The sequence below is a fragment of the Nomascus leucogenys genome, chromosome 24 (genome assembly GCF_006542625.1).
Source record: "Nomascus leucogenys isolate Asia chromosome 24, Asia_NLE_v1, whole genome shotgun sequence".
In the NCBI taxonomy this organism is placed as follows: domain Eukaryota; kingdom Metazoa; phylum Chordata; class Mammalia; order Primates; family Hylobatidae; genus Nomascus; species Nomascus leucogenys.
In genome coordinates this window covers 4,536,607-4,559,830 of record NC_044404.1, presented here as the reverse complement: position 1 = coordinate 4,559,830, position 23,224 = coordinate 4,536,607, and the positions used below count along the sequence as shown (strand labels likewise).

The following is a 23,224-nucleotide window of genomic DNA, read 5'->3' as shown; positions in this document are numbered from 1 at the left end:
CTCAAGCCCAGTTTGCCACAGGTCCTGGCCCTGGAGCTCAGACCCACACCAAGAAGAGCCCGTGGGACTGACAAGAAGCACCGTCTGCCACCGCTGTCAAATGAGCAAATTCCCTGGTGAGGGCGGGGGCAGCTTCACACCCAAGCCCAGGAGCAAAGATGACTTCTAGGGTGCACTGAGCTCCTGGAGGCTGGGGCGGGGCAGGGCAGCTCGGAAACTCTGAGCCTGGACCGAGCCGCCAGCCCCAAAGCCAAGGAGCATCAGAGACCCCCGCGCACGAGGCAAAAACACCAGCAGCCCCATAGGCGCGGACCTGGCCTCCTCTCCCTGGCTGCGGGTCTCTGCCCAGCAGGTGGGCACAGGCTGTTGGAGCCCGAATCTGCCCTGCCTCCATGCCCGGGACCTGCCTCTAGCCCCTCAACGCCTCCCTTCCTACCTCTGCTCACCCCAACTGGCAGCAGACGCTGGGCCAGGAAGGCAGGCAGAAGGATGCCCCTCTGAACCCTCCACCGCAGCAAAATCCCCTGCAAAGTCCCCGAAGAGATCCTGTGAAGGGCGTGTCACACCTACCGTGGCGAGGTGCCGTGCGGGGTCACCGACGTACAGCATGGTAGGCGCCGGGGGGTCTGCACAAGCCGGGGAACTGGTGTCCCGTGGGACGAGGCATGGATCTGGGCGGCCCGAGGGGAAGGGTCAGGGTCGTGGCTGCCCGGCAGCGTGGACCGAGGGGGAGAGGCTCTGCAGCTAGGGAGGCGGGAGCCGAGGATGCTGGGGAACATGCGGGTCGTTTGTTGGCATTTTCACTTTTCCCATCTCCCTTAGTTCTGTCAACTGGCTGAATCCAACAACAAAACCCGCGGCCCACCCCTTTATTCCTCATGAGTATTCATCCAAGTCCGGGGCAGGCCTCAGCTTGCCCGGTGATGTGTTGGACCGCACCAAGGAGGCTGCGCAGGGAGGGCGGGGACGCCGGTCAGCGCCGGCTCCATAATTAAACCCACCAGGGCTCCTTCCGAGATGCTGCCTGCCTGGGTGAGGCTCAGGGGGCCCCAGGCCCTCACCACGTAAAGCAGCCTCTGTTCCCAGGCATGAGGGCTGAGCCCCGGCCCTGGAGATCACGGTAGGCAAGGCTGGGCCACCCCAAAGGGGAGAGATGGTGTCACCTCCCTTGGCACCCAGGCAGGGCGCATCTGCCCCCTACGCGGGGAACTCGGTGGTCCACCGGGACCAGTCCAAGGGCTGCATGGAGAGGAGGGGCTCACGGGAGGCTGCAACCCTAGACCCCCGAGGGAGACGGGTGATGGGAGTGAGCAGCTCTTGTGGGGCCTGCCTTCCACTGCCTGCCCAAAGCAGGGGTGAGTCCAAGAGCCCAGAGCCGTGTGTTTGGAGCCCACCCTGGCACTGGCCAAGCCCCCAGGAAACAGGGACAAGCCACTGTTGCCAAAGAACAGCCTGGCAGTGGGGCCCACTACAGGCGTGGATGGCCTTGGCACAGCCAGTGAGGGGCTCTGCAGTGGTGCCCTGCACCCGCCTAGTGGGGCCTCCGAGGTGACTGCCACTCCCTGTTGGGCCGTCTGAATTTCCACTGTATTTCAGCTGTCTTGGGTACAAAGTTGCCCCTGGCAGAGGGGCCCGAGGCCCCCTGGAAGCCAGCAGAGCATCCACGCTCAGACGAACCCAGGGACTGGGGCCTGCGGACCCACACTTCCGGTCCCCAGGGCACCGTGGCTCTCACGAGGGCTGAGAAATCCACAGGAGCTGAGAATTCCACGCGGAGACTCTTTCCCCTTTCCTTCCAACCTTTTCCTGCCAAATCCCAAACCACCTGCCTGCTTTTTCTTGTCTCCATCTCCCCACTTCCTTCTTCCCTGTCGTCCCCACCGAGAGCCGGCAGGGGCCTCATCGCGCCCCACCCCCACCCCCACCCCCGGGGAGAGCGGGCAGAGCTGGGTGAGGGCAGGGGAGGTTTCGATGCAGCTGCCTGAGGAGCCCTGGGGACCCGCTCTGCCCCACCAGCAGGCCGGGCTGAGGACGAAAGGACGATTCCAGGTGCTGTGCCCCAAGGGGCTGGGGCCTGGAGAGCCCAGCTGAGGGCCCTGGGGCCGGGGGGCAGCAGGTGAGTCCTGGACGCCCATCTCTTCCTGTGGCTGAGGATCTCAGCCTCCAACAGGCAGGGCGGCAGCATTCAGGAGGAGAAAACTGAGAAAAAGACAGTTTTGTTTGGTAGATCAGGTTCAGGAAGGGCGTCTCTGGGAAGCCCCCTGCAGGGGGTCGGCTGGGGACCAGACTGGAGGTTCTGGGGAAAGCAGCAGCCTCCTTGCAGGAGAGCCCAGGGTGAGCCTCAGGAGACTCCTGCTGGGATGGGGGATGCCCTGGGGGTGGGGGTGCCTTCTGCTTCTGAGCCTGGGACCCCTCTTGGGTTGGGGGCAGGCTCCCCAGGGATGGAGAGACACTCAGAGCCGGGCCGAGGCAGGGCCTGGGTTCCGCTCCCCACCCCCACAGGGCACATTCCCAGCCTCTGCAGGCCGTGTCCTCGCCTGCCAAAGGGAATGATGGATTGAAAAGGAGACTCAGGCGAGTCCCATGCAGGGGGCCAGCCTGATGGTTTTATAAATAGCCAAAAGGAGAGCACCAAGGGGAAGGACGTGAGGAGGGAAGACAGCCAGGCTGCTTTCAGCATGAGCCCAACCCATGCCCAGGGCATGGCGCCTGAGACCCTGCATCTCTCCACCCTTAGCGTCTGGGCCAGGCTGTGGGGATCCCAGTGCGGCTGAGCTACACGTTTCCAACTCAAAGGCACCCAAAACCACTGGCCTCTGCCCCAGAGTGGCACCCAGCTTTCTGCAAATGTTCCCAAGGCCCAGCCTTACAGAGGACTGGGACAGGGGACCCAGGGCCACACCCCCTCGGCTTGGCCCTTAGCACCTCCTCCAGGTTCCCTCCCTGCTGGGTCCTCTATTCCGCTTTCATTCTGCTTCTAACTCACTGGGGATTCCACCTCATTGACTTTCCGCGGGACCCTGGGCCGCGGGACGGCGGCGGGGGTGGGCGGGGGTGGGGGGGAGCGACGCTGCCGCAGGCCACGGCACTCTTCAGGAACCAGTTCGTGGGAGCGGTTATGTGCCAGAACGGATGGGGGACTACGTTTCCTGGTGCCTGTGATGTGTCAGTTCAAGGCCAAACTCGTAGCACAGGGCCCCTGCTGGGCAGCTGGCTTCATCCCACCCCATGGAAGAGACAGCAGAAGCTGCAAGGCTCTGAGACCTGGGTGCTGGGTGGGGTTCACTTCTGCGCAGCCCCAAAGTGCTTTGTCACGAAAGCCCACCGAAGGAAAGGCTGAGTGGGGGCTCCAGGGAGGGGGTAATGGGTGGGCTGGGGTCTCAGAGCTGACCGTGGCGAGCTGAGCCCCCCTCCCTGCTCCCACGCCTGACCCCACTCTTCCTCGGGCTACAGATCCTCCTTGGAAGGGAGGGGTGTCCTTCTCCCTCTGTCTGCCTGCCCCTTCTTGGCGGCCACACATGCACGGGACCCGCGCTCTTCCTTCTCCTGGGCCTGGGGAGAATGCCTCTCCCTGAAGTCACCAAGGCCTATCTGGGGTGACCTCTGGGGTCTCAAGCCCCCAAGTGTCCTAAGGTTCTGACCCCGGGTGTCGGTCCTGCTGCTGGGTTCCCGGGGCCCCCAGGGTAGATCAGCCCACCTTCTACTCCACCAGCTGTAGACCCCGCTCTGTGGCCCACCTGCCCACAACAGCTGTCATCAGAGAAAGGCGCCAGGAGAGGCGGGAAGGGGCATGGGGGAGGGGCCAGGCCTGGAGGAGGCTCTAGGGACGGAGAGGGGAGGGGAGAGGAGGGGAGGGGAACAGAGTGGAGGGGAGGGGAAAGAGAAGACACTTGCCTCTCTCCTCTTTTCTCCCCTCCTGTGTCCTCCCTCCTTGTGGAACATCCTGAGAGCCAGCAAGGGCTGCAGGTCTCATTGCCCTGCGCTGGTTTTGTCCGAGGGGACGCTGGCGCTCAGAGGGGTGGGGATTCGTCCCCAAGCCCAGGCCCAGTGGGTCCGGGTGAGGATTAGGACCCCCGCCTCCACCGTCACACCCACACTGCCTCCTCGCACCCTGCGAGCCTACGAGGGAGCTTTATCCTCTGCAGCTCTTCCCAGACGGTGTCGGGGTGGCCAGGGGAGACCCCACCCAGGTGGCATCCAGAACCCGGTCAAGCCTTCCTCATTCAGGGAACCAGCCGGGGTCCTGAGAGGGCAGGGGCTGGGCCAGTTTTAGCTGTGGCTCCTTGGCCCACCGTCCCCAGCCCACGGGGAGGCCAGGGCCGCAGGCTTCCCTCTGCTCTCCTCTTGCAGAATGGGGCCCTACTTTAAAGTGAGGTCCTTGTGAGCCACGTAGGGTCTTGAGGGACAGCCAGAGCCTAAGGCACGAGGCAGCTCAGGCAGGAACCGTGCCGGGCAAGGGCAGCAGGCCCTGGTTCCAGATCCTATCCTAGGCCCTCCTGGCTCTGTTGTTCTGGTCTCCGAGGAGCAGCTTTCTTAAACACACAGCCTCCTCCCTGCCCTTATCCTCACGCCTAGCGTTTATCACATGCTCCCGATGGGCCCGGCACCACTGGGCATCCTCAAATCGGTGGGTGACTTGGAGCCTCTCAGTAGCGCCATTTATAGACAGGAAACTGAGGCCCAGAGGGCTGTGTAATTCTTTAAGGGTTGCCCAGCTCAGAAGGGAAGGGGTGGGTCCTGAGCTCAGCAAATCTGGCCTCGGAGCCCCCAGCCACACCCACCTCGGCCTGCTGGACTTTCTGGGCCGTCTCAGTCAGATGGCCACAGTGACCAAAGGGGTCTGCTTCCTGCTGTGGCCGCACAGAGCTCACAGTCTCCCCAATAAATCTGTGGCCTGGGACTCCTCTAAAGCCCACTGAGGGTTCGACTGCTCTTGTCCACGCCCCGCTCTCCTGAACTGCCTAAACTCAGCCTCCTCTGCAGGGGCCAGTGTGGCAGCAGGGCTGTCCAAGACCCACGGGATTGGGCAGAGCCAGCACCCAGCACCTGGCACCCCAGAGTCTATGCCACCCCCCGAAGGGCTCTCTGCTCTGGGCTCCTATCCCCTGTCATCCCAACTTCACCAGCAAGGAGATGGAGGCTCAGAGAATTGTGGGAGCTTGAAACCACCCGCTCCGCCTGTCTCCCACGGCTGCTAAGCAGGTGGCTAAGGCATCCCTCAGACACCCTGTGTCCAACGGGAACCAATCTGCCTGCTCGTGGTGTGGGGAGACCCACGTCCCCCAGATGCGGAAGGCACACCCCACTGCAGAGGACCAGCGTCCCGCGCTCCAGCACTGTGCCTGCCCGAGCTGAGGCCCCTTTGCTGGACGAGTTCCAGACCCGCCCCTGAGTATGGGAGCGGCCAGATGCCACCAACACCCAGGGACAGGTGGCCAGAGGGAGCCACCAGGGGCAGGTGGGGGTGGGTGCATGTGCAGCCACTTCCACAAGCAAGCCACCCACCTGAGCCACGAACTCGGGACTGTCAGGAGCCCTGGAAACATCCGGCACCAGAACCGCCTGTCTGACCCGAGGCCGGGCCTCTATGGTGTTTCTTGTCCAAGGTCACCAGCCTCGTGGTGAGGCTAGAACTGGGCCCCTGAGCTGCAGGTGGCAGTTTTCCAGGGGACACTCAGAGCCCCCCATGCCCACATTGGCACTGAACCGGGTCCAGGTCCCCAGCCCCGGCACAGCAGCTTCCCTGGCACAGCAGCCCTTCCCGGGCTGAACTTTAAAACAATGCCCCCCAGTTCAGCTCCAGCTCCGCTCTGGGACCCCTGGACTTAGCGGGCCAGGGGCCACTCTCAAGGCAGCTAAGCCCTGGGCCCTGTGCCAGGCTGCCCGAGCCGGCCAGTTGGCGCCCCCTCGGAGTCTCCGTCTTTGCACCTGGTGCTCCCATGGGAGTCAGGGGTAGGGGACAGCATGATCTTGGCCCAGCAGCCGCTGTCATGAGGGGGCTGGGGGGGCTGGGCCCTGGGGTCAGAATGAGGCTCGGCTGTCCCCTCATAGGCCTAGGCCAGCCTTCGTTCCAGGGAATCCCCCATCTCCGTGAGCCGAGCTGTGCTCCTAGGAATTTCATACATGGCTTTGGGAGGAGGCGTGTCGCTGCCTGACAGATCCAGCCACCTTGCTGTTTGCGGAGGTTCAAGGCCCCCACTGTCACCCTGTGGCTGGGGAGTGGCACGTTCCAGCAGGCGGGGGCTCAGACCAGACCTGGAAGTGGAGCTCAGGGAACCCTCCGGGGCTGGGGGGAACAAGCACGCTCCACCCACAGGAATGTAGAACTGCTCCTTCTGCCTCCCTGAGCCCAGGTCCTCCTCCCGAGGGTGGGTCTGTGCCATCTTAGGGGCCTTCTGCCCTCTGCAGGGGGAGTGGGGGCTGAGCAACTTGGGGTTGGGAGGTGGCTTCTGGATCTCAGGGGACAATCTTTTGGGTCTTCCTCCCTCCCTCCCGGGGGTCCAGTGGCCAGTTCCTGCCCCTCCCCAAATTGGAGGACACGGATGTCCAGAAGGGGACCTGGAGGGGGTGGGGTCAGGACCTTTGTCCCCAGAGAGCAGCCGGCAGAATTTTTCCAAAGGGAGGGAGGGGAGAGGTCGCAGTCTCACTTTCTTGCACTACCCGGCCCCATCCCCAGCCCACTCTTTCCCAGCATCTGCCTTGGTTTCCTCACCCATAACATGGGACTAGAACACGCACAGACACTGTCGAGTGTTTCCACTGGGACAGTCTCCTGAGCTGGGGTGGGAGGGCAGGGGTGGGCGGTCGAACCCTCAGATCCAGGCTGAGGGGCTCCTCGGAGGAATCGACCCCCCTGGGGCTGCTGCCCCCCAACCTGGGGCTGCGGATGCCCAAGGAGGTGCCTTCTCTGGCCCCACATGGCTCTCCGCCAGCCCAGCATCCGCGATGGAGACGGAACGGGCAACATGGCCCCTCCACCTCCACCTCCCCCACCCCGCTTCACTCTGCTCGTTCTGACTGGGGCCCCACAGCCCTTGCGGGCTGAGCATAAGTGAGGGAGGCCCGACCCTGCCCCAGATGCGCTGTTCCGCGTGTCCCCATAGTTCAAGCTGTTTTCCCTGTAGCGCACAGGTTCCCCCCTACGAATCCCTGGGTAGGGGGCAGCCCACCTGTGGGCAGGGCCGAGCAGCCGATGAGTCCGGCGGGGCAGGCCCGGGGCACTGGGACGGCGGGCCTCACCAGGCCTCCCAGGTCGGGATCTTTGCTGTCTCCTCACGTGTGGTGCCCACCTGCCATCCACCTCCTGGCATAGTCGAGGCCTGGCTATGGGCGGCCGGAGAGATAGGCAGGAGCGTGGCCCCCACCAGCTCCCACAGCCTGGCCTTTTCACCCAGAGTAGCAGCCAATGGGGCAGGGTTTGAGACTCCCAGGAATGGGGGAGCCTGCCAAGATGGGGTGCCGGAGGCCTCACTGGCCCTGCCTGCCCCCTATCCAGTTCTCTTCTCCTGGAAACAGCACCTCCATCTTCCTTTGGGGGTCCCTGTGTGGGGAGGCCCACCTCACTCCATTCCATTGTCACCCTGTTCCAGGGATGGTGGAGCCCAGGCCAATCAGAGGCACAGAGGTGGCTCAGAGATGGGCCCGTGACCACATTCAGATCAACGAGAGGCAGGACTGCTGGACTATGGGAAAAGAGGGATCTCCTCTCCACGGGAATAGGGCATGCTGGTGGAGCCTGGTACTCTTCACCATGAGAGGAGAGGCGGCCTAAAAACAAAACCACTGCAGGGGAAAGCAAGCCAGGAGACTGAGCGAGGCAGCTGTGAAGCACCTGGACACAGCCATGCCCGAAGCCCTTTCTATATCTGGATCCAGCCGTAGAAGCCCTTCCTACACCTGGACCCACCCATGTCCAAAGCCCTTCGTACACCTGGATCTAGCCATGCCTGAAGCCCTTTGTACACCTGGATCTAGCCATGCCTGAAGCCCTTCCTACACCTGGATCCAGCCATGCCTGAATTCATTCCTATCTCTGGATTGACAGTTACATGAGCTGGTACATTTTCTCCTTTGCAATTTGAAGTGTCCTGAGAAACCCACAGGGGAAGCTGTACAACCAAGAGGCTATCTCCTGGTTCTGCCAGGCTCCCAAGACAGGACAGTCCTCTGCAGAGGGCAGCCCCCCCACTCACCATGACAGATGTGGTCATGCCCTCCAAGTGGAAGACGTCCATGCTGGAATCCGTTCCGCCCACCACCTCATTATTCCCCTGGCTTGACTGGGGAAGGTCGAAGTAGGTGCTGTCTGGTTCCCTGGGGCAGGGAGAGGAAAATAGAAGCATCAGTCCCCAGTCTGGGTGTCACTCCCATACCTCCCAGGCCCAGAGCTCAAGGCTAGCCTGAGACTCCTGGTGAGGCCTACGTCTCCTGCCCTTCCCATTCCCTCTCATCCCATCTCTGTCCTCCACCTGCCATTCCAGGGCTGCTGTGACTGCCACAGAGGCAGAGCCAGTCATGGGCTCTGTTATTCTGGGCCTCTGCTGGCCATGGGCCCTCTCCAGAGCTGGCCAGAGAAAAGAGTCTGAATTTTGGTCCTGCGTCCCCAGGGAAGGCCTAGGGCAGCAGTCCCCCTTCCTTGCCCCTCCGACCCAGCCCTGTCCCCAAGCTGATGAGGGTGGCTAAGGCTAGCCCAAGACTAGTGTGGAGCCACCTCTCCTGCTCTGGTCCAGTTAGCCCAGCGAGGGTGGTCGAGGCTAGCCCAGAATCCCAGTGAGGGTGGCTGGGGCTAGCCCAGAGTCCTCCCAGGGCCACCCCTCCTGCTCTGGCCCAGTTAGCCCAGCGAAGTTGGCTGAGGCTAGCCCAGAGTGCCTCCCGGGGGAGCCCCCAGTTCTGGCCAGCTGAGCGCACTCACAGAGAGCTCCAGAGGTGCTCAAACGTGGTGCCCCCATCAGGGGAGGTGGCGGTGGACTGGGCCATCTTTCCCACGCCGGCCTCCGAGGGCAGCTTGCTCTGCAGGAAGGAAGGAATGACACCTGAGCGCCCTGGGAACTCGTGCTCTGTCCTCCTGTGACAGTCTCGGCGGAGGCAGCAGGCAGGTGGGCCTGCCTGGGGCATCCCTCGAGCACTGGCAGGTACCCCTGCCTCGCCCTCCCTGTGCCCTCTCCGCTGTCATTTCATCCACCCCGTTCCCCGCGGCTGGAAACCGAGGGCCAGGTGCACAGCTCTGCCTTGGAGGTGGCGGGCCTGGATCAGACTCATCCGTGGGGGTGCCCTGGGCAGGCAGGAGCTTCTCAGAGCCGCTGCCTTGGAAGAGGGGGTGACAGCAGCACCCGCTCCTGGGGCTGCCTTGAGGGCCTTTGGGAGAGCAGACTTTTTGAGGCGCTTGGGCCAGGACAAGTGTGTGAGGCCTGTGGTCTGTTATGATCCACTGTGTCTAGTTTGGCCTGGGGGATGCAGCCAGGCTTGGGGTCTCCCTGATGCCCAGGACCTGGAGGTAGCTCAGGTCCCGGTCACTCCATCTTGGGAACAGCGTGTGTGAGGGCTGCCTTGGAGGCTGCAGCCAAGCCCCTGGTTAGAGCCTAGCTGTGCTGACTGCTGCAGGACACAGATGCCCCCTCACCTTCTGAGCCGGGCTCCTCCCTGCACCCCAGGGCCACAGGGAAGCCTGGCAAGGCTGGGAACTTGAAGCTGCCCTATCCTGGACCCGGCCACCACCGGGGACCTTGCAGCTGTCCTGTCCTGGAGCCGGCCACTGCCTGGGTGGTCACGCCTTGAGAAGGGGACACCCAGGGATTGGAGAGCCCTGACCCCAGCGCCCGTCCGCTGGTCTTTGTCTCCACCGTTGCTCCCCTGAGAACCCCTGGGCCCAGCTCCCAGTGGCCCTGGACACCCATGAGGAGGTGGCAGTGTCCAGGCGGAGCACAGCTGGGGGAGGGGACAGGGAAACCTGAGCCCACCCTGCCCACAGCCCCCAGCCCTTGCTGAGGTGACCTCTCCCCTGGGCCAGCCTCCCAGGTCCTCGGTGAGGTGCCATGGGACAGGCTTGGCCACTGCCCTGCAGTGCTCAGGCAGGCAGGCCTGGACCTGCCCACAGCCAGCGGGGGTGCAGGCCATGGCCTGGAACCTGTTGCTTTTGTCCTTCCCCAGGCAGGCGGGAGCTGAGAGAAGCCTGTGGCACGCTCCTGGGGCCACCACATGCCGGGCCCTGGAGAAGTGGCACAGGCCAGGCTGAGGTGCGGTCAGTGAGCCATGATGGCCTGGGACAAGCAGCTTAGAGGGTGCTGGCCCAAGCCACCTCTCCCAGGTAGGCGTGACCACCCCACCCACTTTTCAGGAGCCCCAAGGCTCAGAGGGGTTAAGTGACTTGTGTGAGGTCACACAGCTGTAAGTGCTGGTGATGAATGTTCCAGGGGCTCTTTCTCAGAATTGGAAGTTAATTTGGTTGCCCTGCCCCACCCCACTTCACCATCACGTGGCCAGGTGGGTGTGCCCTTGCAGGCCTCTGATCCTGGGCTGGACTGTCTAAAACCCCAATGGAGCTGAGGGTGTGCATGGGGACTGCACCATTCCGTTAATTTAAAATGGGAGGGCGTGACAGGAAGCAGAACCGCAGGTCCAGCTGAGGCTGGCACGGGGCCCCAGGGGAGGGCAGAACCCGCCCTTGCTCGTGCCCCACGGTGGGTCCCTTTGGGCTGAGCAGTATGAGTGGGGTAGTCTCTTGGTGCAGGTGTGTGGGCCAAGGCTGGGTGGGCACAAGTGAGGGGCCCCAGGCACATTTCCTGAAGGGCAGGAGCACTGGAGGGGCTAGACTTGGAGGAAAGAAATTCCCTTAGATCCAAGAGGACAAGCCTGGGAAGGTTTTGCCACCAGAGGCCACTGGGTCACATCTCCTTCATTTTGCAGATGGGCCACCTGAGTCCAGAGATGGAAATGGACTTGCCATCCACAGCAGGTGGATGACAAAATCCCAGCTCCCTTCACAGCAGCACCATTCCTGGTAGCTGAACGGTGCACATAGCCCAGACACCCATCAGCAGAGGGCCGGGCACAGGAGACATGGTGCTGCAAACAATGGAACATTACATGGCCATGAAAAGGAACGAAGCTGTGACATGCTACAGCACGGGTGAGACCCGAAAACCTCATGCTGAGGACACATGACCTCATCTGTCAGCCTGTGAGCTGTCCCCTCCCAAAGGCTAAGGTGGGACAAAGACAGAGAGAGGCAGAGACGGAGAGACAGAGAGAAACAAGGACAAAGAGAGACAGAGACATAGAGACAGGAAGAGAGAGACAAGGACAAAGAAAGAGAAAGACAGGAAGAGAGACAGAGAGACAGGGACAAACAGAGAGACAAAGAGAAACAGAGAGAGACAGGGAAAGAGATAGAGAGAGACAGGAAGAGAGACAGAGACAGAGAGAGACAGGGACAAAGAGAGACAGAGAGATACAAGGACAAAGAAAGACAGAGACAGAGAGACAGGGACAAAGAGAGAGAGGGTGAGAAAGACAGAGACAGGGAGAGACAAGGACAAAGAGAGACAGAGAGATGGAGAGAGACAGAGACAGAGAGACAGGGAGAGAGACAGAGAGAGATGGGGAGAGAGACAGGGAGACAGAGACAGACAGAGAAACAGAGGGAAAGAGAGATAGACAGGGAGAGAGACAGAGTGTGGGAGTCGACGGCATCCCGCCGCACCCCTACTGGAGGTCCAGGGGTTCCGTGAACAGGTGTGGACGGGGCATCCCTCCACGCAGGGCTCACAGGAACTGGTCAGTGAAACATTATTTGTGATCTTATGCCTGGGACATGGGCGTTGGCTGTATTTTCAATTCGGCATCATTTGAACACCCACTGAAGCCACACCCTCTCTTCCCACTGAACCCTGAATGAGGAGCAGCGACCCTTCTTGTCGGCGTGCCCCTGCCTGCTGGAGACCCAGCTTCCACATCCCCCGACCAGCACCCACTGTGCACTGCAGGACACCAGCTTGGCCTCTCGTCCCTGCCTGGGCACAGGACAGAGGCCGGCGAGCGTGGTCATGGGTCCCCCATCCCACCCGCCCAGCCCTCCAGGCTCATAGGACAGGCCACCACCAGGAGCACGTGGGGTGGGAAAGGGGCTTCCTCCGTGCCAGGAGTTGGGTCCCCAAAAATCCCCAGGCCTATTTGCCTGAGATGTGGGCAGTGGGCCTCCAGGTGCAGGCGTGTGGACCGGCCAGAAGCCCTGGGCAGATGCATCTCCCAGGACAGCCCTCCCCACAGCCACCGGCCTCCCCCATGGGAATCAGGTTTCTCATCAGCCAAAACCAGGACCTGGAAACCTGCCAGACTTAAAGCACATGGAGGAACTTGAACCGGAAGCCATGAGATGCCTGATTCCCAACATCCTGGGAAAACGCCAACGCTGGTAGCATTGGCCCCAGGGCCCCACAGGAACACAGGAACACTGGCACAGGGGTCAGGCAGGGGCTCCCCCTACTGGCCTCACACACCTGAGCTGGTGACCGGCTCTGCAGGCATCTGGGAGTACCGGGCACAAGGAACAGGAAGCACTGTTGGGGGTGCAGGGACGCTGCGCTGGGGCAGGGGGAGTGTGTGCCCTCTGCCCACAGCCGCCTTTCAGGCAAGGATCCCGGTGGCGAGAAAAATAAATAAATTCTAAAAAATTGGCCTTTAAATCAAATCCAATTTTCCCAACCATTTGCCTTTTAATTTGAAAATTCGTTCACAAGGGGCACACGGTTCTGGGACAAAATGGAAATTGCTTTTGAAACGTTGCCAATCATTTTAAAAATAATATGTATCAATGGGGAAAAGAGACCAATTTCATAAGACATCTTTAGGAAGTTTTATCGACATCATAAAATGCAAATACATTATTGGAAGTGTAGGTTTTTCTATCAAGAATTAGTCTAGGAGGGATGGGCTGGGTGCAGTGGTTCATAACTGTAATCCCAACACTTTAGGAGGCCAAGGAGGGAGGATTACTTGAGCCCAGGGGTTTGAGACCAGCCTGGGCAACATAGGGAGACCTCAGCTCTCCAAAAACTTAAAAAAAATTAGCTGGGCATGAGGGCATGAGGGCATGTGCCTGCGGTCCAAGCCACTCAGGGTGCCCAGGTGGGAGAATCACTTGAGCCCAGGGGCTCGAGGCTGCAGTGAGCCATGATTGCACCACTGCACTCCAGTCTGGGCAACAAAGCTAGACCCCAACTCTAAAAAAAAAAAAAAAAAAAAGGAAAGGAAGGAAGGAAATGAAATAAGTGAGTTCTCAGTTGTAACAGGGGTGTCCAGTGTGTATTAGCACGGGTCTTGCAGCAGAAGGCTTTGTGTGGCCACAGCATTTGGGGGTGGCCACTGGGGAGCTGCTGGCCGGCACCCCCCCAGCCCCAGCACCATCAAGTCAGGGCACAGAGCTGCAAAGGGCAGTTGTGACGGGTGTTCCTGGTCACACTGTAGGCAGGCCATAGGCTGCTGGCACACCCAGGAAGCAGGGCACCTCGATGCTGCCCCAGCCCTGCCCCAACTTCCGTGAGGTCTCAGACAAGTCCCCTCCCCTTGCCAGGCTTGAAAGGTGACCAGCGTTCCAGGTCCTACAGTGCCTACAACAGTGGAAGCAGGACAAAGACCAGCCACCGAGGGCCCTCCGGCAAACCCAGACCTCAGCCTGCTTGGATCCTCAACTCCAGGGGCTGCTGTACCGGCTGCACCCCAGGGAGAGCCCCCACACATGTGTGACTCAGAACAGGAAAGGAGCTCACACCAGCAATTAGGCCCTCACAGCTCACCAGGACCCACAGAGCGCAGGTGGGCTGGAGAGGGGACTGTGTGGCCCAGAAAACCAGCCTGCCCAAGCTCCCTGGAGCTGAAAACAAGGCTCTCTGACGACTTCTCAGTTTGACTCAGGGCCTTCTGAGGTCTCAGCCTAGGGGTTCTCACCAGGGCAATTCCACCCCCAGAGGATATTCCCATGTGGGGACATTTTCCACAGGGTCGGAGGCTGTTGTGGAATCTAGTGTGCAAGACAGGGATGCTGCTTAGCACCTTATGTTGCTCAGGGCAGCTGCCCACAGCAGAATGCACGCCCTGGTGTCGGGGCCATGGTGGAGAGGGGGTGCTGCGCCATGGCTCCGAGCTGAGGCTGGCCGGGCACTTTGCAGGGCCTCAGGCTCACACACCAACCCTGCCCCAGTTCAGAGATGAGCAAGTGGAGGCCGGGAGGCCCAGTGGCTTGCCCAAAGCTACTGAGGGCTGAGGAGCTGGGACTCCAGCCAAGCCCGGGTCCTCTGATGGCCTGGCCGCACCCGAATGCTCCCCTCTGCCCTGTGGGGAGGAGTCCGCAGCCCATGAGGGGCTCTCAGGCTCCCTCATCTCACCCTGCCCAACCCCTCTGGCCTCGTCTTCCATAGCTTCCCCCGAAAGCCACAGCCCCCGTCCCCCTGCCCTGTCCCAAGCATTCCCTCCCTGTCCCCAAGCATCCCCTCCCTGTCCCCTGTTCCTCTGTCCTCTCCCTGCCCCCCATCCCCCTGTCCCCATAGGTTCCTTCCCTGTCCCCTAGCTCCCCATCCTCTGTCCCCTCCCTGTCTCTATCCCTCTGTCCCCTCCCCATCTCCTGTTTCTCTGTCCCCTCCCTGTCCCTTGTCCCCATAGATCCCTGCCCTATCCCCATCGGTCCCCTCCATGTCCCCTGTCCCTTTGACCTCTCCTTCTCCCATCCTCTGTCCCCTTCCTAGCTCCTGTTTCTGTGTCCCCTCCCTGTCCCCCGTCCTCCTGTCCCCTCCTTGTCCCCCATCCTCTGTCCCTCCCCATCTCCTGTCCCTCTGTCCTCTCCCTATCTCTTGTCCCCATGGGTCCCCTCCTTGTCCCCTGTCCCCAGTCCCCACATGCCTGGCTATGTGCTTTCTGTGTTCAGCCTTTGTCTACCACCTCTTTCCTGCCCTGCCCATCTCATCCCTATCCCTCCAGGCCAGGCCAGGACCCAGCCTCCTCCAGGAACCCCGTCTCCGGCTGACACCCCATCCTCCCCCCTCACCACCTGACAGGAGGTGGGAGCACAGACATTTCCTTGGCCATGGGCCCACAGGTAAGTCCTCGTCAGTTCTCCCACCCCTTCCACCTCTGCCCAGACCTGGGGCAGACAGGGCTCCACGACCACCTCTGATAAGCCAGGCCACTCCACCCCGACTGAGCCCACTCTGGAAGAGGCACTCCCCATGGGGACACCCACTCCCGCCTGCAGGGGCCCTGGCCACACGGCTGCTGTTACCCACCCACCCCTCGGTGGGGCTCTGAGACTGAGCCATCCGCACTCAGCCTGGGCAGGAGACACAGCCCCCTCTGCCCTGTCTCGCGCAGCCATCCCGGACACTGGCTCTTAAGGGGGATCACAGGAGGGGTGCAGGGTTTCCTCCTCCATTCAGGGAGGAGGGAAAAGCCCCCAGGAACTCCACCGGCCCCGGGCCACCCCTAAAGCAAACATCTCAATGCACTTCTGATGCCGGTGGTTCCCGATCCACCAATGATTTTACCTGTTATTTCAGCAAATCAATGGATTCTGATCTGAAGTGGCAAAGAAACCTGGGGCCATTGTGGGAGGAGACCGTCTGAATCCCCTTGTGCCCTTTTCCCAGGGATTCAGGCAGAAGGTCCCAGGACCCAGAACCCAGAAGAACCCCCGCCTGGGCAGAGGGGTCGGGCGGTCAGCGCACGAGAATGAAGCCAGGCAGGCTGGCCCTGTGTGAGACAGCGGCTCTCCCAGGCAGCGGCCCGGCGGAATTCCCGCAGGGTGTCATCAGATCCCAGCCTCCTGGGGCCCTCTGTGCCAAGGGGCCTCACTCTCCCCTCCAGCCACCCCAAGAAGACGGGCCGCTCTCGCTTGGCAGGCTGGGGCCAAGGACAGGGGTCCCCCGGAGTGAGGGCCAGGAGGGTCTCCCTCTCAGGGGCGAGGCCCTCTGCCAGCATTGCTGGCCCCTCCCGTCAGAGGCTAAGGACCATGTGGCCTCCCTCTGTGGGTGCGATGGGGCCAGGCCCTTCAGACAGGGTTGCCAGGATGGCTTCGTCAGCAGGTCAGGGGCAGGGACGAAGGCCTGTCCGCAGGGCCTGGTGAGGAGGATGCGGCTGAGAGCCCCCTCACTGCCACAGATGGCAAGCCTGCTGCCCCATTCCCCCAGTCTGGGGAAGCCAAGCATGGGGATGAAAGACAAACACAGCCTCCCACGGTGGGGCAGTGTGCACCGTGTGAAATATGCAGATAGCTGGAGGTGCCTGAGCAAGCTGCCCTCTCTCTCCTGGGCCGTGGCCCACGGGAAGCGGGAGGGGAGGGGAGGCAGATGCTCAGGACAGTCTGGGGGAATCCCTGAGCCTCACCCCAGAAGCTTGAGGCCACGACCAAACCAAAATGCCCGACCCCCCGTGGGTGGGGGTGCCCCCAGCCAGCTTCCCGGGTCAGTTCACACACAGCCAAGTGAAATGTAGAAACACCAAAGCATGGCTGATTCCCGGGGATTCCGGCCACCCCACAACGGCCCAGTGAGACCACACACCTGTTACCAACCAGGAGACATGCACAGAGAGGCAAGGCCAGCCCTCCATGGGCACACAGCTGGTCAGGGTGGAGGTCGAACCCAGCAGCCTGGCTCTACCCTGGCCTGACCTGGATATGAGCAAGGGAGGCACGGGCCCAGCTGTAATCCCCTCCCCAGTCCGTTTTTCCACCGCACAGCCCCACCCCACACCCTGCCTGGGAAGCCCCTCTCTGGAAAGGCCCTGCCTGCCATCTTTCTTCACCCTTTCTTCATCTTTCTTCACCCTTTCTTCATCTTTCTTCACCCTTTCTTCATCTTTCTTCACATTGAGGCCCAATCCACATCCAGACATCCAAGAGGCCCGCCCTGTCCTCTGCTGCCTGCCCAGGCCTTCTTGCTGTCATATATGTGTTTGGGTCATACCAAGATACATGATTCCTGCCCCACCGCTTCCTGCCCTGAAGCCCAGCACTGCTGGGCACACACTCCAGTTCCCTCTCCTGCTCTGCCCACGCAGCCCACCTCTGCTGCTCTCCAGCTGTGTGACCTCAGACAGATGTCTTGCCCATTCTGAGCCTCTGTTTCCTTGTCTGTAAAATGGAGATAATTGTAGTGCCTCCTAGAAGCGCTAGGTGGAATGAAGTAACTCTACGCATATGAAAAGCAAAAGCACTCCTCTATCTGGGCACACCGTGGATGCCCCATAAACAGTATCCAGTTGCAATTGACGGATGGTTATTTAGTATCAGGTGGTGGCAGTGGAGAAAGAACCAATGAGGCCCGGGTCCCAAAGGCACCAGGCTGAGGGACAGAACTGCACACACGGGGGCAGAAAGGTGGGGTCTGCTGGCTGCCGGGTCCCTGGCTCCTTCGAGTGCCTCTCCATTGCACGGTTGGCACGCGTGTCTCACCCCTCTTTTACAGTGGCCTCCACGCCGTTTGCAGAGCACCAGCCTATCCCTGGTCTCTCAGGGAATGAGGTGCCTTTGAAACGGGTAGTGCCCAGTTGCAGCGGCAGCCGGTGCCAGCTCCATGCCCGGAGGCGTGCAACGTGGTAAACAGATAACCCTGGCCCACTGGAGGCAAATCATGTATGTCTGCGAGGCCCTCAGAGGCTGGGTATGAGGAGGGTGGGTGGTGGAAGAGAAGTCCCCACCCCAGCCCCAGCTTGCTTAAGCCTTGGAGTGGGTGGTGCTCCTGGGGGTAAGCAGGTCAGGAGAGTTTGGAGGTGGGGGTCAGAGGCATGAGCGGCCTGATGAGCTGAGCTTCCTCTAAGAAAGGGGTGGAAGGGGTGGGCAGGGACATGGCCCTTGCGGGGACAAGGCTGGTGGCAGGAGGGAACTGGGCTCTGTCAGGGAACTGGGGCTCTGAGCTTGGCAATGTTTCCTGCCAGGAGCCCACCTGTTAGAGGAAGGGCGACCCCGGCGGGGGCGGTGGGAACAGAGCTGTCACTGAGGGAGGTTCAGACCAGCACGGTGGGCACAGGAAGAAGACCCAGAGGACCGACTGCCGAGGACAGGGGGTGAGGGGTCCAGGGCTGGGACAGAGCAGAGCTTATGGCCAGAGTGAGTGTCTGAGTCGATACCTGTGTTCACAGGTGATGAGTACAGCGCTGCCCTCAGCAGGGCAGGTGATTGATGGGGCCGCAGCCGCCTTTGCTGGAGCGGCCACAGCCTCGCTCTGCTCAGACACATCCCTGTCCCCTGCCCCCTCCAATCCTCCTCTTCCACCCCCTTTCTACCCCAAGGGATCACACCGGGTGTCACTAGCCCTTGTGTGGCCAGCGCCCATATTGGAAGTGCCCGTGCTGTCCTCCAGAATCTTCTTTCTTTCCCCAGACAAGCATTTTCCACTCCTCCAACCAAGCGAGGATGACCCTTCTCAAGCTGCTGTCCCCTCCTGGCCACCCTCCTCTGGACATCCCTCAACAGGGATGCCCCACTCTGAGATGTCCCCACTCTGCACATACCTTTCACCCCTGGCTTTGGGCTTTTCTCTAAAGGGTCTGGGACGCGCCCGCTCTACCTGCGGCCATGTCTCCCTGCTGACCAGTCCCCACCCTGCGGTCCGAGCAGACGTGCCCTTCCAGACAGCTGTCAACCCCCTGAACTTATCACATGTCCCGCTGAGTCCTGCCCTGACCCAATGTGCAATCCCCCCTCCTGGCGTGCTCCCTACCTGTTCTCTCAGCCCTGTGACCTCCCCCACTCAGTGGTGGCCGCTCAGCCCTGTGACCTCCCCCGTGCGGTGATGACGGGGGTCCACCCGCCCCTCACTCCTTCCAGAGGCAGCCACTGCTATTCCTCAGAGTGGCTGTCTGCTGGCCCTCAGGGTTGCCTTTCTGATATTGCCGCCCAGCATTCCCTGAGCCCTCACCCTGTGCCAAATCTTCCATATTTTCAAGCTCATTCAATCCTCAGAGGAACCCAGGGGGAGGTCCCCAGGTGTTCCCAGAGGTCCCTAGAGGGCGAGCAGCCTGCCCAGGGCCGCACATCTCGGAAGCGCCAAGGCTGGCTTAGGCTGGGCTCCGGTAAGCTCCACCTTCCCGCCAGGCAGCCCGTCCTCCAGAGGCCCCGGCTCCTGCAGGGCAGACAACGACCCAGCCTTTGCCCCTGTCATGAAGGGTGCTCCCAACGATGGCCAGGTCAGCCCAAGAGCTGCCTAGGCCCTGGGCAGGGCTGTGATTTTGTGGGACTCACAAACCAATGGAGGGGCACTGGCCATGGTGGAGCTCGGCCAAGGGGCAGCCTGGGCAGCCAGTAGGTCAGGGAGAGGCAGGAACAGCAACTGGAGCTGGACAGGGTACAGGACCACCAAGGTCACAATGGCTCCTAGGCTCCACGCTACTCCAGGTCTGAGGGGGCTGCTTCCCATCACGCTCCCGGCTCCCACACCCCACGCCTCTCCAGGGCCAGGCCCACCCCTGGCCATCCCTGAGGCAGTTCCAGCTGGAGCCCTGGAACCCTGGAACCTGGATAGGTGCCAGCCGACCTGTGCTCCCAGCCCAGCCCTGAGGGAGGCTGTGCAGCCAGACCCCACTCTGAATAGCACGGCACCCACGAGGGACAGCTGTCAGGAAGCCTCACTCCTCAGGGCCCGTGCACCCCCATTTAAGAGACACTGGTCTCCCTCGGACCTGCCAGGCCTCCTCTCTCCCAGTACCCACTGCATGGAGAGACATTCGCCTGCTGACTCTTTGCGGGCCAGACCACCAAGCCCTGCCTGCTCTGTGCGCTGCAGCCCCAGCACCCGCCTGGCACACAGTAGGTGCTCCGTGAAGAGGCGATGACAGAATCAATGATTTGGTTTGAGCTAGCGGGGCCCAGCAGGTCAGGTCAGGACAGGACCAGAGCGACTGCTGGAGAAGCACCATTTGGGGTTAAATTGCTCGACTTCCTCCTCATTTCTCCTCACTTTTTCTTTTTCTTTCTTTTCTTTTTTTTTTTTTTTTGAGATAGAGTCTCGCTCTGTCACCCAGGCTGGAGTGCAGTGGTATGATCTCAGCTCACTGCAACCTCCGCCTTCCGGGTTCAAATGATTCTCCGACTCAGCCTCCCCAGGAGCTGGGATTACAGCTGTGTGCACCACCACGCCCAGCTAATTTTTGCATTTTTAGTAGAGACAGGGTTTCACCACGTTGGCCAGGTTGCTCTAGAACTCCTGACCTCAGGTGATCCGCCGGCCTCGGCCTCCCAGAGTGCTAGGATTACAGATGTGAGCCACCGCGCCTGGTCTCAGGTGAGCCGCCCGCCTCGGCCTCCCAGAGTGCTGGGATTACAGATGTGAGCCACCTCGCCTGGCCTTCTTCCCCACTTCTAAGGGGCTCCTGTACATCCCCACCTGGGCATGGGCTCTTGGGCAAGTTCAGACTGCGGGACCCCAGGGAGATGACACCCACATTCCAGAAGCCTGTGCCCACGTGGTCCCCCCGGCCCCACCATCATCCCTGCCTTAGGGATGAGCAGAGAGATCCTCAGAGCGGTGTGAAACGCACCCAGGGCGACACAGCAAGCCAGGAAGAGCCCACGGTCTTGCCCCGCCGGGGCCACATGCCCATCCAGGAGGCCAGGCTGGAGCCTTTGCTCAGAGCCAAGGGAACAGGATCCAGAGGCCCTGCCCCCTCAGACATTTCCCCAAGGCTTCGGGGAGGAGCCGGTCACTCAGTTTCCCTATCTACCCTCTCACCTCTAGCAACACACTTGCACATACACGCACATGCACACACCTATTCACATATGCGCACACGTGTCCACAGGCACTGCCACGTACACACTCTGCCCTCCTCACAGCAAATCCCCGCAAGCCCTTCCCCTGTCCCCCAGTTTGATGGGTCCCTGAGGATTCCCCAGCCTGGAAGTCCAGCCCTGGAAGCAGGACCCAGGCAGAAGGAACAGGACATGCCCAGCCCCTTCCTGCCATCCAGGTCGGGATCAGGCTTGGGAGTAGCTGCCTGAGTGCCGGGGAGGCCAGGGCATGGCTTGCTGTTGCTGGGAGAGGCTCCGGGGCCACGAGAGAGTGAGGGGGCTGGGGAGAACTGGGAGGTTCTGGATCAGCTGTGTGAGGCTGAGGATGGCGGCCCCCAGCCGGGAAGCCTCTGGACGTGCCAGGCTGGGGCAGTCACTCTGCGCCTCCTTGGCAGGAAGTGGAAAGAGCTCCTGGCGGGTCCAAGGGGTGGAGGTAGCAGTACCAGAACCACTTCTGCCCCCGATCTTAGGGTCACACGAGGAGCCCTGACGTGCTACTTGGGGCAGATGGCTCCCCAGAGCTGTGGCTTGTCCCATCAGGAGAACTGCGGGCAAGGCCTCCCCACCCTGGCCTGAACAGTACTGCGTTTCCCAGCTGCCTCCTGGGAGGCAGTAGAGGGGCTCTCTGCACCCCAAGGTAGGCCCCTGGAGCCACTGCACCCACGGCGGCAAGGAGACTCCCCCCGACTCAGGCCGAGAGGAGGGCGAGCTAAGCCAAAGCCTACCTTGGCTAAGCCTGGGCCCCGAAGGGTCGGTGGGGCCAGGTGGAAGTGGCCCTCGGCTGGCTCCTGGCTCCTGCAGGCGGGTGGTGGCAGCAGCGTCCCCGTCACCTAGGTGATGACATTGGAGCTGCGAAACTAGGCGGCAGGCAGCGTGGCTGGCCTGGAGCTGTAGGGCAGCTGGGGGCGGAGCATGGCCTGGAGCCCCGGGGCTGGAGATGGGCCTGGAGCCAGCACCTGCCGCCCAGCACCTGCCGCCCGCCACCTGGCATGCACGCGCCACCCTGCGCCCCTGCTCCCCCCGACCCTCCTCAAGGCGACCGACAGGGCCAAGCTCAGGGCAGCCAGGACAGGGCTGTCGCCACCCAGCTTTGCACTCGTTTCACTCCTCACTTCCAAGCACACTCAAAACTAAAGGGAACGGCCCAGGAACTCACCCGCCCGTCCCCAGCTCTCGTCACTCTGACCTCTGGCTTTTTGTTTCCTGGGGCATTTCACAGCAAATTCCACCTATGAGACCATCTCATCTGTAATACGCCAGTACATGCTTCCAGCAGGTAAGAACTTCTCTTTTAAAATATTAGGTCAAACCATGAAATTGCTGATAATTAACCGTTTTGGTCCTACCAACAACACACACACACACACACACACACATGCAGCAAGTTCAGATAATTCAACATTATATGCAGCCATAATATCAAATTCTGAATCTTTAATGCTGGTCAGAGGATTTTGAGGAGCCCCGCCCCAATTTTGGAGAGGGGAGTGTGTGTCGCTGCCACTGTGCCACCTTCCTCCCCGACAACTGCAGCAGCATGGAGTGGACAGGACGAAAGGGACTTGGCCGACACAATGAAGGTAAGGATCTCAAGATGGAGAGATGATTCGGGATATTCCAAATGGCCCGATGTAACCACTGTGTCCGTATAAGAGGGAGGAGAAAGGGCAGGGAGGAGAGAAAGTGCCACCTTGCTGGCTTCGAAGACGGAGGAAGGCGCCAAAAGGCGAGGGATGCTGGTGGCCTCTAAGCCTAGAGAAGGCAAGGAAACAGGCTCTCCCCAGGGCCTCCAGAGGGAGCGCTGGCAGCTGCACCACACCTTGATCTCAGCCCAGCAAGCCTGACCTCAGTCATCTAAGCTCCAGAACCAAGAGAAGATAAATCTTGATCGCTATAAGCCACTGAGTGTGTGTCACTGGTCACAGCAGCCATAGGAGACTAACCAAATGCCACAAAACTCCAGCTTGGGAAACCTCTCTTGCAAGGATGTCCCCGTTGCCTGGGGGCCCTGGAACAGGCCTAGCACTAAATTCTGCCTGAGCAGGAACCCGGCAGGTGCAGGAGGCTTTGCCCAGTAATATGCGCGGCTCACACCACCCCGCCCAGGGCCCAAGGGGCTGGCGTGTCTTGTCGGCATAGTCCCGAGGGATGCCTGGTGCTTTTCTCCACTCCCTGGGCAGGCAGGGGAGGGCCCACATCTGTGCCCCACACACGGCAGGAACACAGCAGGCTGCGCACTTGGGAAAGTGGCTCTCAGATCAGGGGCTGTTCCAGGTGAAGTGGCAGCGTGGCAGCTGAGGCTCCCCGACTCCCACTGCCCCGGGGGACACAAGCTGAATGCAGGCACATTGCTGGGGAGCAGTGTGTTTGTGTGCAGTGTGCGTGTGTGTTCGTGAGATATGGTGCAACGGGGGATGTGTGAGTCATGGAAAGCAAGTGCATTTCTGCCTACGC

The 23,224-nt window shown here is 61.2% G+C and overlaps 1 protein-coding gene across 1 annotated transcript in view; it reads right to left on the bottom strand.

Moving 5' to 3' along the window:
- The window catches only part of TP73 (tumor protein p73), an 82,631-nt gene that overhangs the window by 43,339 nt on the left and 16,068 nt on the right, over positions 1–23,224 (bottom strand). Inside the window, exons 2-3 of the mRNA XM_030805897.1 lie at positions 8,912–9,009; positions 8,193–8,313 (exon numbers count right to left, since the gene is read on the bottom strand). Coding sequence (XP_030661757.1) covers positions 8,193–8,313; positions 8,912–8,976 — 186 coding nt within the window. The 5' untranslated portion in view covers positions 8,977–9,009. The remainder of the gene's footprint in view (positions 1–8,192; positions 8,314–8,911; positions 9,010–23,224) is intronic.